Source organism: Pipra filicauda, unplaced genomic scaffold, assembly GCF_003945595.2.
Source record: "Pipra filicauda isolate LSUMZ 115617 unplaced genomic scaffold, ASM394559v2 scaffold104_size2351352_pilon, whole genome shotgun sequence".
NCBI classification, from domain to species: Eukaryota; Metazoa; Chordata; class Aves; order Passeriformes; family Pipridae; genus Pipra; species Pipra filicauda.
The window spans coordinates 2,204,840-2,220,929 of NW_024103485.1; the positions used below are offsets into that span (position 1 = coordinate 2,204,840).

At 36.3% G+C, this 16,090-nt stretch overlaps 1 protein-coding gene across 3 annotated transcripts in view; it reads left to right on the top strand.

Moving 5' to 3' along the window:
- Window positions 1–16,090, top strand: part of AEBP2 (AE binding protein 2) — a 45,903-nt gene that overhangs the window by 19,275 nt on the left and 10,538 nt on the right. For all 3 annotated transcript variants that reach the window (XM_027747483.2, XM_027747485.2, XM_027747484.2), the window contains exons 3-4: window positions 2,661–2,768; window positions 10,943–11,129. In XM_027747483.2, the coding sequence (XP_027603284.1) occupies window positions 2,661–2,768; window positions 10,943–11,129 (295 nt within the window). The remainder of the gene's footprint in view (window positions 1–2,660; window positions 2,769–10,942; window positions 11,130–16,090) is intronic.

Below are 16,090 nucleotides of genomic sequence, written 5' to 3' on the forward strand. Positions count from 1 at the left end.
AATATTGATGGCAAGTTTACCTTCAGTATAATTACATCTAGTTTTTTTTTTTTAAATTGAGGTGCATATATAAACATCTAAGTTTCATTCTAATCCCTGGTCAAATGATAATTGGTCTCAATTTTAATGTTTCAAAACATCTTCCAGTAGAGTAATTTAATTTCAACTGTGTGCTTAACTACCTGCCCCTCCCCAACCTCCCAAATTACCTTTGATGCCTGGAATATATCATGTAAACTACCTTTACATCAAACACAAGCAATCTGCCTGCTTTAAGTGCCATATGTGGCAGCTCTTCAATTTTTGAGGGAGACAATATTAGTTCTTAAACTAGAATAGTCATTGTCTTTTGACTTTTTGTCCTGTCACTTCTCCAGAAGGAAAACGTTAGGCTGTTACACCACTTTATCTTGAGTGAATAAGAAACTTAAATAAAATGGTAATTTGCATTACTTTAAATAATTTGCTTGTAAAAGTGTCACTGACAGCCAGGACTCTGGTTGTATTTAGCTAATGATTTTTGATACGTTTGAACTTTTCAGCTTCATATTTGATGGCTTTTTTCAATTCAAGCTCTAAGCAGAATTGGCTTTTTAGGCACTCATGAGATGATGTCTGAGTTCTGTTTGTAGGTTTATAAAAGTCTTATGTGAATTTTGGATGAAACCATTAAATGGATGAGATATATTGGTATCCTGTGGGCTTTCATGTAGCTGCATCTCTGGGAACCTTTGTTTTCCCATCCATGACCCCTTTACGTTTCTTGAAAAGGGACTAGAAGATTTTGCAGGTTTTGGTTTGATTTTTTTGAGGGATTTTTTTGGGTGTATTGTGTTTCTGGTCACATTCCATGTAACAAGATTTGTGGGTAATTTGGTACAGAAAAGGTTAGCCAGTGTTTGTCTTTTTGAAAGAGGAGGCTGTTGGAAGCAGGAAGTGTCTAATAACTGTTGCATTCAGTTCACACTTTTTAATCCTCCTACTGGAGATGGTTTATTTTTTGAAAAGTTCCAACTGGGTGCTGTGGAAGAGGGATGGGTCCTGGTGGTTTCTTTTCAGGGATTTGTCTGCCACCTGCCGGTGAGGTGTTAAAGTGTGTTAGAAATTGTATTCTCGTGGCTTTGGTTGGATTTCAGGTATTACTTAACTGCAGTGACTCTAAATTTAAAGAAAGGGGGGGATTAGGAATTTGAGAACAGAAAGGAGTGTGATAAACATCCTTGAATGGTAAAATGTATATTTTCTAGCTAATACTGAGGTAATGACTCCAGTCCAAATTAGGTTCATCCATGAAAACTTTTTGACAGAATAGTTTTACTTCCAAAAGATTTTTTTTTTCCCAAAAAAAAAAAAGGGCTGGATTCAGCCTTTTGACAGGAGTTTCCAATAAGCCTTGTCTGAACTTCTGGTGGGTGGTTGTAAAACCAAGTCCTTGTATTTTGGAGGGATTGCATTTCCACAGTCTCTAACTTCACACCTTTGCCAAGTGCCCTGCAGTTGCTGATGGAAATATTGGGACAGTTCTGGAGCTGTTGCAGAGGCAGGGATCTTGGAAATTCCAATTCTGTTGTTTTGGGGGAATCTCAGAACTGAGGAGTGGCAGCCATCAAAGCTTTAGGGGACTGGGCCTTGTGTCAGTAGGTCTGGCTCAATCATACAGACATTCAGAGTTTTCCAGCTTTGTATTAGTAAAGCTGGGCCATCTATCTATTATACAGCAAGTACGTAGCACTCCTGTGGCTGCTCTTTTGTTTTGAAAATACAATCTTTTGAAGATTGAAGGTTTTTATTCTCCGAACGAGAACAAGAAACTCAAATCCAATTAGTTTCCTGCAGTTCTGAAAACGTGTATTGTGGACAGTGCTGTTTCTGGGGACTGTATTTTGCTGTGACAAATTAGGGCTTTACCTCCCTTCACACACAGACCTGTTGAGGAAATTCTAATAAAAGGCAAGTTCACTGAGCGTTTTTATTCCCTCAGTTATAGATAAACACAATGAGAGGAGAAAGAAAAGCAACATGAGTAAGTTCTGCTCCTGTTAATGCACTATTGTGCATGTGACTGCTCTGTACATTGGAATCACAAAACACCCATACATTTTGAATCCTATGAAAAATGGTAACTTTGTTCATCAGGAATTGAATATAAGGTCCTAACTAGAGGTATCTGTTATTCCATAATACAAAACTCAACTCTGGTATATAAAGAACTGTATTGCAATTAAGAGTTTTTACGTTTTCATGCTTAAAGAATGAAATTATTAGTTGTTTATAAGAGTAAATAATTTTATTTCTGTATCTACTACCCAAAAACTGTAGACTTTTCATTTAAAAATGTTTTGACTCAGTATCTGGTGGACACAGAGACTGAATGCAAACACAAACTCTTCGCAGCAGATCCTGTGGCTTCAGTTGTGTTTATCTTCAGGAGCATCTGTGTTTTGATATTTTATTCCAGTGACCTGTTTTTATGGAATACTTGTGGTTGTAATTATTTTTCTCTGGTGAGATATGAGAAGTATGTTGAAAAGAAATGGTTATTGCTCAAAATCCTTTGATGTATTGTGAAATGTGGTGAAAACAGGCTTTTTTGCTAATCTGTCTTTTTATTTACTATTTTCTTTGACTTTCCTAAACTTACCACGTTTTTACTCTATTAGGTGTTTGTTTGCTTGTGGAAAGGTTGCAAAGTATATAATACACCTTCAACAAGTCAAAGCTGGTTGCAGAGGCATATGCTGACACACAGTGGGGACAAACCTTTCAAGGTAAGGTTCACTGTGAGATACAACATCTCTTGTTTTAAGAGAAATTCCATTTAATTTTCCTGATGCAATATGTCATTGAAAAATACCATCACAGGAGGATTTCTTAAAAAGCATCCAATGAGCTGAGCCTTCCTCTTTGCAATAGTAGTGCCCAAAGGTCTCGTTCTTTCCTGGAAACAGGTGAAGATGCTGTTATTGCTTCTCTATCCCTGTTTCTTTTAATCTATAAATGGCAGGGGAGTGTAAAACTGAATAGTGCTTAAGTTCAGGGGGTTTGTGCATTTTTCAGTTGAGCTGCTTACACTCTGAGATGTTTTGTATCATACTTCCACATTAAACTTTGGATCATGGCTGATGGTGCCCATTCTGTGTTTGAGTAAGAGCTGGTTTTGTTAAATTCAGTTGAAATGCTGTCAGTGATTATTTATGGTGAACTTCTCTGAAAATAAGAAGGAAGTCAGGAATGCAGGGCCGTTGAGCTGACTGTATTTCCTGCATAGTATTTTCTAACTTTCTCTTTCTTTCTCCCCCTAACCTGTACCTGCAATTCTAGGTATAGTAGTGTTTCTCATTCCCATATCCACCAATCCGTTATTAATGAGTTGCTTCATCCTCTTATGGATACAGTTGGGGCAGTTCATAGCTGTCAATCCTGGATCACTTGATGGTAAGTCCCACCCACACTACTTCAGACTGAAGTTCTCCTTCCATGTAGGATATGAAAATGAACTAGGTTTGTTTTTTTTAAGTTTAGATAGCATTTTTTTTGCCTTCTTCTCCCCCACCCCCAGTCCATGAACTTTTAGTCGTTGTTTCTCCACTTCCTTTCCTCTCTTTTCTCTCAGGTAATATCTTCTGCGTTTTTTAAAATTCTATTTTAAGGCAGCTCTATTACTAAAAATACTTTTCTGTTACAGTGGTGTCTTCCAGAAGTTACTTGTTCTGTATAGCTTTTAACGGTAGTTATGACAGAAAACAAAACTAAACTCAAAACCTAGAAAGTGAAAATAGTGCATTTCATTGCACATGAAAAAGGTTTTCTTTTTTTTAACAAAGGTCAGACTTTTTTTCCATGCTGAACTACGTAGCTGAGTCTGAAAATTTCTGACCCAGAGAGTGAATAACAATAGGAAAATTGGTTTTGAGGTGGTTATACCCTTTGTTCAAAGGAGTGAGATTAGCATGCTCTTGGAAGCATAGCACAAGGCTCTTAGACCCCTGAAAGTTTGCAGATATGGCTGTTACAGGAACTAATCTTAAGTGCTAATCCTGGAATGAAAAAAAAGAAAAAGCAACCACCAGTTACCAGGGGAAGCCTCAGGTTTTCTCATTTTTGGGATTAAATATTTTAGATACCTTAAAGTGTAATGGCAAGCTTTGGTCTTGAATGAAAGTCTTTTGATAGGTTAATTTGTATTGTTATTTGGTCTAGATCAAAGAAACTCAATTTTAAAGATGTTGGGTTGAAGAAGTGGGCGTAGCTCAGAAACACCAGGAATACTTTTTCTGTCAAGGTTACCTGGCAAAGTTGGTACCCTAGTTTTTGGGTAGGCTGGTTGCAGCTAGAGCCCTAAAATTTACAGTAATTACTTCTAATAATATCTGTTGTTTCACCAGCTGATTTTCTGTGCTTTCTGGTCATAGTAAGGGAGAGAACAGAACAGGCTTGCAGCAGTTAATCATGGTGGCTCAGTGTGTGTCACTTCAGCGGTTTTTTTCCTACTGTTGTCTTGAGTCCCTCTTTTTATCCCTGTATTTCTCAATCTGTTCCTGGGAGCTTTGAATGGAGGATAATTGTGGTCTCAGTAGAATTTTGTAACATCTTTTGTTCCCCTGTCACTTATGCTGAGTACAGGCTTCAGGGCTCACATGAGGTAGCCAAGTACGTAAGTGTCTGTGATGGCAACCTATTAATTAACAAGCCCCCTTTCCTCACTTGCTTCTTTCTTTTACTATCTTTTGAAATCTATTCTCTGATACAAAAAAACACTCAAAGTGTCGGATATTAATCTTGATCAGTCCAAGAACAGCCTTTATTAATTGTTTTGTGGCAGTCAATCAAAAATGGAGCAAATGTTTCCGTTTGCATTTAGCTGTTCTCACAAATCTTAATTACTCACCTTTTTAGGGGAAGCCAAATTTTTTCAAGTAATAGTTGGTTTGAGGACCTCTTGTTCTTGATGATTATTGCAGACAAAATATCTCCCAAAACCTAAATTGCAAATGAAACTTCAGTTGCCTCATTAGAATATACTTGAGTCCTGGCATAAAAAGGAAGTACTGTGTCATTTTAGAAAACTTGGAGAAAATACCTAGTTGTTCAGTGTTTGGTTTAAAAAAATAAATAAATGAATGTTGGGATTTGTGAGGAAAGCTGTAAAAGGCAGTGATGGTGATAGTACAGTTAGATGCTCTTATCTGAAGACCTGATGTTCAGGATGTTTTAAAGAAAAGTACAGAATATTAGCTAGGAAAGTGACAACTAATAACATGGAAAATTTAATTTTGTAAAGGTAAAAGTACGCTATAATCATGTAATGACCAGAAGAGAATAATAAATATATGACAGGTTGATATATTCTTATATTTCTAATGAAAATAAGAGACAAAAGTCTTTTCTTAAGATGAAAAGCAATTGGGGACTGTCTGAGACATAACACTCTCCTTGGCAGTAGACCTAATCTGTTGAAGGATATATCCCTGTCCTGTCACTCCTTTGCTTGCAAGCGGACTCATTTTGTGTAGTTGCACACTTTGAGTTTAATTATCTAATTTTGTGATCCACATGGTGTTGTCCTTTGGCTCCATTCAGCTGTAAACAAGCTGCAGCACTTTCATCTTAAAATGCCCTTGTGGCTTTACATGCCCTTGCCACGCATTCCTATAAACCTGGTGACTGTGGAGTTCATTTGTCACAGAAATAAACCCACTTCTAAATTGCAAAGGCAAAAGGTTTCACATTTTCAGAAATTTATCCTGGTTTTTTCTGTTTCTGTGGTTTAGTATATCCCCCTCAGCATCAGTTTTGCAGTACCTGTGTCACAGAAAAGGTAAAATTTGAGACCTTTGTTATTCTAGCTCCATTTTTATGTGGGGCAATATCCTAGTAGTGTATGTCCAGCTCATCTCTTGAGTCATCTGCTGAACTAAAGGGAAAAGAAAATAAAGGTACCCTGGATCTTTAGGCAGAATTTAGGACCTCACGTCCCCTTTAGTTGCCATATTGCTTTTCTGTTTGTTCCCTCCGATTTTTTTCTAAGTTTTTAATGCTGATGGTCTTGGGTTTCATGTAGAACAAGTGGATGGGCTTTTTGCCTATTTTTTTAAGACCATCATTACTAAGTTTTGTTACTGATAAAGTTCTTTTCCTAGGGCACCCATCAGTCCTTCCACCAAAGAAAAAGTGTCCATTAAATGAGAGAGACTTAACATTGCAGTTAGCTCTCAGGATGTAGTCAAATGTGATTTCTACAAAGCATGTGCTTTTTAATCCTAATTTTCTTAAGAACCACTTCCTAGATTTGTTTTTCTTGTTAAGAGCAACAGACAAGCAAACTTGTCTCACAGAATGTGTTTCTGATTGAGAACTTACCAGCCTTCTTTGGGCCACTGTTAAGTATTTTTGAAGTTATGCTGCTCCTCTAAATACCTGAACTTCATTGGTCTTGTACTGCAAGAAATTTTCTCTTTGCTTATTACAGTGTGATTTTAGCCAGCTTTTTTCTTTTTTTTTTCTTTTTTTCTTAAATATTTTTTTTGTCATTATAGACATTAATTTAATGTGAGTATTCCCTCCAGAGACCTCCAGTATGTTCATTTTTGTTTATGATTTACAAACAGAGTTAAGAGAGGAAAACCTCAACCTTATTCTTTTTTAGACTTCTTATTACGTAATATTTTGCAGCTTTTTAGAAGCTGGTGGAATGTTGTGGAGTATCATCAGCATGTGGTCCTGTTGAGGGTTCAGCAATTTGACTTTCAGGCTTTCAGACCATGTAGACAGGTGGATTTACAGGAATAATCTGAGTTGGAAAACTGATGCCAGTGACTGGCAAACAGAGAAACAGTGAATGAAGAAATTTTCTCTTATTTGTCCTAAACTTCGCTGTTACAAATAATAAGTATTTGAATAGTTAAGGAGTTGTGACAACCTGCATTTTCCAGCATGGTTTTTGGGACTCAGGGGGAAAAATACTTCATGGAAGTATTACTCAGCATTGAAAGTTACTTTAAGACACATCAAATAAAGCCTTAAAACCTAACCTAGGTGACCGAATACAAGGTGTTAGGCACAGTGAAAGGACAAATGGGAGATGAGCACAAAACAGTGGAGATTTTATGCAAAATAATTCCATATTGGTTAGCATTATGGTTGGACTCGATGACCTTAAGAGTCTTTCCCAACCTAAATGTGTTTGTGATTCTGCAAGGCTGCATGTGGGTAAGCTGCCAGCTGCTTTCACATATGGATTCCAGTGGATATGCTCTTCATGTTTAAGAGCAGTCATGCAAGGTTTGCTCACGTGGGGTAATTGCTTTCAGTGACATTAAATGGCAGAGCACAGCTTCATTGGAGGCTTTCATCCTTTGCTTAAAAGGGGGGAAGAAAGTAATAATAAAAATGAAGTTTGGTGCTCATTCTTCCACCTGTAACTTCTGGAATTCATTAAGGGGTGACTGTGTTTGATATGACTTAATAGAGCAACAGTTGCTGAAATGTAGAAAACACAGCCGAGCATCTTCAGTCCTCATTGGAAATTCATGTCTGTTACTCTCTTGGCAGAATATCTTCCATCCATTAGAGCATTGCAGATGCAGATATAAAATGTAAAGGCATTTTGCCTGAACACTCAGATGTTGAGACAATAAGAAAGTTTATCCAGATGTCTAAACTATTGCTGTTAGATTTACTAGAAAAATTACACATTGAATGGTCCAAGTAGGAGATTTGGTTATTTTGAATTTAGAACAAAATCCTGTATTGCTAGACTTTTTTACATCCTGTTTGTTAAAGTCACTGGTCATTACTGCCCATTAATAATGGTGGGTATGGGTACACTGGAGAAATTAAACTTCTTATGTGTTTACTTATTTTCTCTTGAAGTAACATATCCTCCAATCCGGACCCAATCTGTCGTATTTCAAATCGACTGTGAAATTTTGAAATTTAGGTTTTGGGGGAAAAATGAAAAGATTTGGTTTAAAGTTGTGCATAATAGTTGAGTTTGGTTTATTAGAAGCCCTCTAGAGCTGTATAATTATCTGGTGGGAAGCTGATTTGGTGTGACTTACCGTCCAGAGATCCTGAAGTGACAGCCTGAACTGCTCCTTTATCTTTGGAGAGAAGAGACTTTACCCATTAGTAACGGATTGCTGGATATATTATTTTAGAGAAAAAAAAGAAAAAAGCAGGTAAGATTTTTTTTTTTCCTCCTCTTCTACTATTTCCTGTCTACTGCAAAGGCATTCTGTGTCATCTTTGATCTGTCAGCTGTTGATTATTTGATGACATGGTCAGGTAGTCTCAAAGTACGCAGTATCTGTATGTAATCATTTCTGCAAATATTTGTCTTGTAGTTGTAGACTATTAATAGGCTGTCTGGAAAAAGATAATTTCTAGTTGCAAGTTGCAGATATTGAGGATTTAAGGATGTTGGTTTGGGTATTTTGGAAGTAAAATTTGGGTAGAGCAAGAAAAGTAAGTGGTAGCTTCTGTAGATAACCCATGTAGAGTATCTGTGATTATTTTCTTTGTACATGACTAGAAAAAAGGCAAGTTGTGACATCATGACTCAAACTGCAGTTTGTCATAAAACAATGTTTCCCATCTGACAAGAAGTTCAGTTGTGTTTTAAAAAGTTTTAGAAATGGACCTGACACAAAGTTTGTGCTTTTTTCCAGAAGGTACTACCTTTTGATACTGTACTTTAATAAACATGGAGTATAGTAATGCATGCACTGTACCAAGACTTTAGGTTATTTTTGACCTCTAGCAGGCATTGGTAAAGCTGATATTTTAATATCTCAGTGTGACTGAACTTCAGGGTATGGGGTTTTTTTGACCCAATTTTTCTTTTTTTTCTGAAAATGTTTGTATGATCAGAAAGACCTGGAATCTGAAGGCAGGAGCACATTAGTGAAAGTTAATCCTAAATTTAGATTTAGTGGCTGAGTTTAGTTTCATGAAGCTGCTTTTATGGGCAAAACAGTTATTCCAGGGACATAAAAACTAGAGAACAAAAGATTTCTTAGACTAATGCACACATGCATTTTACAGGTATCTGTTGACTATGAGTTCAGTCACCTTTAATACAAATAAGTGGTTCAGGTTCAAGGTCAGGTTGGATGGAGTTTAGCAACCAAATCTAGTAGATGATGTCCTTACCCACAGTAGAGGGGTTGGGTCCCTTCCAACCCAAGCCATCCTATGATTCTATAAGTGTAAATTTAAATCTTCAGCATTAATTTTGAAGTGATGAGAATTGTGTTGAGGTTACTGTAGTGTAAATGAGATCAGGCTCCAGAGTGTTCTGAATTTCATGGATGTACTGGGATTTCTTACATTGTAAGTCACTGCAATATAAGTAGACAATATTAGTGTTGTTTGATCATGGGAAATTATAGGGCAAGGTAAAAAGGTATAGAAAACTTTCCTTCTAAGTATTTTTCCCTTTAAAATAAAAAAGTCCTTTACTGTCTTGCAATCTATGTTCATATTTTTAGTCCTGTGGCAAGTATTAAGTTTCTGGGGACAGCACAGTTCTTTCTTTTCATGGATACTGTGTTTTATGATTATTATGGAGAACCATTTTCTAGGTTGAGGCAGAAAAGACTTTTCAATTCTGCAGCCAGAATTTTGTTGGAAACCAACACAGTGGGGTTTTAGGGACAAAAAATGGGACATGTGGAGTTTTACAGCCATTTTCTTGTCTCTCAATCAAATGTGCAGGACTGGGGCAGGTTACTGTAATCTTGCAGATTTGTCCTTAGTCTTCAGAGATGACTTAGCACTATGTATGTTCATATTTGCAGCATAACTTATTCCCAAATTCCCGTTGGAGCTGCCTCATCAGTTTGCTGTGCAGGGAAGTGCTAGAGAAGGGACACACAGGTGAAAGAGCTGCGAAAGAAGGGAAGGGAGGGGAGGAGCAGAACAGATGTGGAAGGAGGAGAACTTTCCAATGGTTTGGAGTGGTGATAGGTTTTTTGCTAGTGGCTGATCAAGTCATTTACCCCACTGCTGTTGTTTGGATCAGAAGGAAAATCAGTCATATGGATACACAATTAATGGCAGCCAGTGATGGAATGTGTATCTTAAAATCACTTTGCTATTACCCCTGTAAGCTCAGAGCACAAGAAAAAAAGGTTTGTCCCTCCCTCTCCAACGGTATAATTTGAATACTTATTTTGCAAATGAAATAATTGTAAATATAAACTAAATCCTTACAAAAATACCATTAATAACTGTAGCCAGTACTAGCTTAGTTGCAGCTATCTTCTAGTTTCTGTGGTTTTGCTTAATTATTGGTGGATCTTTCCTTATTTTTCTGTTTGAGAAAGAGAGGACATTCTCTTTAAATAAGAACTTTCTTAAATGCTTCTGAAGTAATAGTAGAATCCCCAAATAAATTTATAAATAATTGTTAGTACTACTTTAAATCTCTGAAGTTTAAGTTTTAGACAGAAGTGTAAGCCAGCTGTTCATTGACTTCGTGTAGCATTTACAAAGAGCATTGAGCTGTTTCCAATTTAATGTGGGTAGGGATGGTTTTTTTTACTTCTGCCTTGTCACAAGAAAGGAGGATGTTCAAATGTAGTATTTTGAAAGATAAGGGGAATGCTGGCTTATGAAAAGCAAAGGTCTTCAGAAGCATTTATTTTCTGTACAAAGAGTTTGCCAGTGCATTGTTTGAGATTGGTTTTATGCTATACAATATTTCAGAATATGATATAGCATGGAAAAATATACCGTGGAATAATTACTGGGAGTTAAAAACTTCAAACAAATTTGCTTCAGAATATGTTTGTTTTTTGTTTTTAAGAATTGCATGGTCAATAAGAATTTATCTTCCCTTTAATATGTTGAAAGTTGAGCCAGAAAAGTCAAACAGAGATCTGTCAAACTCCTGTGCACAAGCACCTGATGCAGTTTCCTGGTTTTTTTTTCTCACTAGTGTGTAGTTGGTGGGTGCAATGCCAGCTTTGCATCTCAGGGAGGACTTGCCCGTCACGTGCCCACACACTTCAGCCAGCAGAACTCTTCAAAAGTTGCCAGCCAGCCAAAGGCCAAAGAGGAATCTCCATCTAAAGCTGGAATGAATAAAAGAAGGAAATTAAAGAACAAGAGACGACGATCACTACGTAAGTATTTCGCAGAAGTTCTTGAAAGTGTCGTCTGGGATTGGAAGTTCCTCTCCAGTGTGGTGTTTTCTCTGCATATGCGGGTGTGGTAGGATTGGCATTCCTTGTGGTGAGAAGAAAACAGTTCCAGATTCTGTTTGTGTTCCTTTTCAGGGTAAATATCTTCACGTTCAGGAGAAAAGATCAGAGTTTCCTGTGAGAAACAGTTGGAGTTCACAGTTGAAAAAGCCTTTTCATTTCAGAGTCACTCTCTGTTTACTGACTATTACTGTTGGAAAATGTTCTGTTTAGTGTTGATGAGATCTGAAGTTCAGTATTGCAGACAGAGATTGCAGATTCATATAAATTAGAGATAAATGCATGTTATATAAGCTCTTCTTTGAGCACAACATTTCATTATGTTAATGACAGTTTTATGAGCATAACCAAGATCTAATTTTGGGCAGAATTGACTTGCTATGTTTTTTTAATCTGTCTCCACACAGTTGATATTCATTAATTTTATATGAACCAATGTGCTGAGTGGTGTAATTTGTCATTTAAAGTGAGAACTGTTACCTATAGCAAGTAGTAATCACTTAACCAGTACCTTTTCTAGTCCATTTAGATCTAGATGTTTGATTCCTTAGTTGTCCTAGTATTAGACTAATAACAATGTCACATTTATATAGAGGTTCTAATGTATAAGAATGGTTAGGAAAGACTAGGCAACTGTTAAAATACTTCACTTTGTTTTATAATTGCTTTGGATGCAACTCTCCAGTACCAAACTGATTTTGAACTGTTACTATGACACCTGCATCTTAGAGATGTAAAAAACATTTAGATTTTTTTTCTGCTGCTATGTCAACAGCTGAAGAAAAAACTTTTTACTTGTGGTGCAAAGTCCATCTTACAGTATTGGAGAGTAGCACAAGATACCTTTTTTTATGCACCTGTTAAATCTCATGCTGTCCACAGTGTTACTTTGCCAGAGCTTTTCTGTGGCAGAACACTTAACTGTATTCATCTTTCTCTTCCTGGGAAGAAACACAGTTACCAGTTATTCAAGTGGTACTGCAACAATGGATACACATACTAGTGGTCTTAAGTGATACTCTTTATCACATGATTGGGATTTATTCTTATCTTAATACCTCACCTGTGTCTTAAGGAACTGAAACTTATGAAGCAGTGGTCATGTTTCTGCCTTAAATGCAGAGAAGCCTGTCCTGGAAAGTTAGTGTCACCTAGAGTTCTGAAAAGTTTATTTCCTGAGTCACTATTAACTTCTCTTTTGAATTTCTTTTTTTTTTGAAGGGGGAATGCTTGGGTATTCTTAAAATATATATGAGCAAATTGGATTGTGAAACACATCTCAGAAGCACAGACTTCAAGAATTCCTCTAATTTTGATTTAACATCCAAAGAAATTAACAAACTGTTTCTGTTCTTTTCAGAATCTGTTTTTAAAAGGCTTTCCCTTTCACTCTAACAATCTGTGTAAATGAGAAGGTTCAAGAAGGGAAGGCTGGTCAGTGAAGGATTATGGGCTCACTTTTTACATCTTATGTGTAATGAGAGAGACCTCTACTTGGGACAGTTACAGGTTCCTAAAGGAATATTGTGATTTGTTGACTGTGTTACTCAAATCAAATATACATCTAAGACTGGTCACTTCAAAATTTTCACTTTCAGAGGTTCTCGAGTTGCATCTAGGCTTGTTTCTCTGTATTGATTTTGTTAGGTGGCTGATTTAAAGCATCTTAATTCTGTTTCCCCCCCCAATATATGCAGAAGTAGTTTTTCAGGTTGGCATTTTATTAGTACTTGATGAACATTATCGACTTACAGGTTTCAAATCGGAGCTTTGTAATTAAAGCTTCAAATTACCTGCTAAGATACTGTAGTTGTAATAAGAACTTAGTGCAGAATTCTTGAATGAATCTATGGCAAAAAATGGAAGTAGTAAATATTAGTAGGGATTGTTAAAGACTGGACTGTAGTATTTGAATGATCTGCTTTCTCGATCAAGTGTTGCACAGGAAGAAAAATGACAGCTGCTTGAGCAATTTCTTGTCTTCCTGCCTCTGGAGACAAATGCAATGCTGGCTGTAGACTTTTGCCTTAAGGCAGAAATCATCTCTAACTCAGTTGGGAACTGACTGCTGTAATGTATTTCTCCAGAGGGTATGTGACCCAGAAATGTATCCAAAGTTGATGGCATTTTCTGAAAATGCAAAGTATTGGCAGCTTTTCTTTAAAACTTCGTGTGGATTATTGTTGATGAGGTGAATGAGACAAAGGGCTGATGAAGTTTTGCTCGTCCTTTTGTTTCTTAGTTTTAGTTCAAGAATGAAGTGTGCAGGTTTGTGTGTTCTGTCTCTACAAGAAGAATGAGGGAAAGCAGACACCCTTATCTAAGAAGTCAAAGTAACACAATAACAGCATTGAGTATTTTCAGTCTGAAGTATATAAAGCTAAGAACATGGATTTATATTTAGATATTTTTAAGTGCCTAAAAGCAGAGGTGTTTAACGTAAGTACAGGTTCTCTGCAGGTTGGGTTGCAAGAAGTTAATGCCAGGACTGTGCATTTGATAGTGCACAGTCTTTTACAATCACTTGGAGATAATCATTGAGAGAAAATTGCGGTTTTTCACCACAGAACAATTTGTGTCCTGAAGAAATGCTGTCAGCGTGTTCTTTCTACCTCCTCATGATCTGATTAGACCCTGGATTTTTACAAGGTGTAAGCAGCTATCTAAATATTTATTGGCCATCAGTTGCCAGTATATGCTGCTATTGAAGCATCCTCATGTTTAAATTCTTAATAGTTTAAATACAGCAGATTTATACATTTGCTTCCTCTGGTTTATATATGAAGGTTAACACTCTTCTGTGAGACAATGTATAAATAGAAAAGGAGACTTTACTGTGGCTATATGTGATGAAAATATGTTCCATAAAGAGAATTCTTACTGTTACTTGATTTACTTTTTTTTTTTTTTTAGCATCTTGCCATTCTTAAACTCTTTTGCATTTCTTTTGTCCTGTCTGTAAACAATACATGTTCTTATAAGTTTGGAAATTAGCACTTCTGTGATAAAAGTATGTTTTACTGGAGACGCCCTTATAGCTGGATACATTAGTGGTGCTGTAGAGATGTGATTTGTCTTAGGAATTTTGATTTTTTTTTTAGAATAATTCAGGATTACAGTCAGTAGATTGCTTTCTCACCTGGATAACCTTGTACCTGTTCCCTGATCTGTGTTGTCTGGTGATATTTGGAGGTATAGAACCAAATATATTGAAAGTGTGTATCTAAAATAGGTCACAGTGTTGCTATTCTGAAGCTACCTTGAAGAATACAGGACTGTCACTTGCTTTTCCATTAGCAAAGGTGACACTATGGTTAATAAAAAGAGTAATACAGTTCTCTGGAGGAATATAAGAGAGATAAGGAAAGTTACTGTTCATACAATTTACAGTAAAACTACCTTAGTTACATAATGCTTGCATTTTCATTTAGGAGGTTCCTGGTATGATGATGTTAATTTATTTGACTTAAGTAAGTCAAGCAGGATTGGCAGGAAGGGAGATACTTAAATCTGTTCCCTCAAAATTATTTTCAGATTAAAGATATATATATATAAGATACAGCACTAACGTTCAGTAAGGAGCAATATAAGGGGTAAATAAAACTATTCAAGTGCCTTGGAAAAATTGTGCCCTTTCTTCTGCATCTGTTGAATGTGGTAAATCCTGAAGAAATTTGTTGTATGAAACGAAAAGAAAAAATTTGGTTGTTTTTTATTTTTTTAGCTTCTTTCCATCTTCCCTTCCTTCCTCCCTCATATTTATTTATAAAATATTTATATGCTTGCATCACTGACCACCTGCAGCATGAGCTGCAGTTCTACATTACCACTTAGAGTGAGAAAACATTTCAGTGAGATGATTGCCTAATTGGCAGTATCCAACTGAGATGGAGTAGGGACAGAACATAATGTACAGATGAATGCTTAACAACAATTAGTCCCACGAGTGGGACTAATGCAAATGCTAGCTTTAAGTGGAATTTGTAGTTCATTTTGAAATAATGGATAGATGAATATAGAAGTTGTTTTAAATTAAGGCAGCAGAACTTTGAATCACTGTGCACATTTCAGGGTAATACATTTTTGATAATGTAATATCAACTCCTCTTTTTGTAGTTTTAATTTCAGTGTGTTATTTAGCAACTACTAGTCTCAAGGCTTAAAAATGGGAATGCTACTAATGTAACTTTATTACTGTATTGTATGGTACATTTTAATTTTTTTTTTGCAAATTATTTTTAACACTTTGCAAATATGTGCCCAGTAGCAATTATTTTTTAGTTAAAATACTTTTAGTGTAGAGTTGATAGACCTTCTTTACACTCCAGATCAAAATTCTTTTCAGTGTTCGAGACAAACTTAACTATAGAAGTCCTTTTCTAAAAGGAAAAGGTCCTTATTAGTTTCTACTGGTTATAGACTAGTTGTAAAAATATTGTATGGCTGTTAATTGTGCTTTACTCATTATAAATTGAAGTGTGGTGTGGGATGCAGTTGGTTCTTCTTGGCTAGAAAATGTTTACTGATTGTCAAAGAACACGGAATGACACTTTGTACATGGAAAGAAATGTGTAGTAGTGGGGAGTTTTTCACCTGATTATTCAGCATTATTGAAACCAAAATGAAACAAGCCGAGTACAGTTACATTTTTCAAAACAGCTGTTTGATCCACAGGGAGTGTGTTTTGACCAAACCTGAATTGTGCTTTTCTTGGAGTAATTTCTTCCTCTCAGTTGATGTTTGCAACTCTCTGACAAGGTAGTGCCGCTGCCATAATGATAAATGATTTACTAATGACACTTCAGACTTGTTTACATGCTTGATTCTGGTTTGTGTGCTTTGAATGTGTTGAACACTGAGGATCTCTCTTCCTTTTTTTCCAG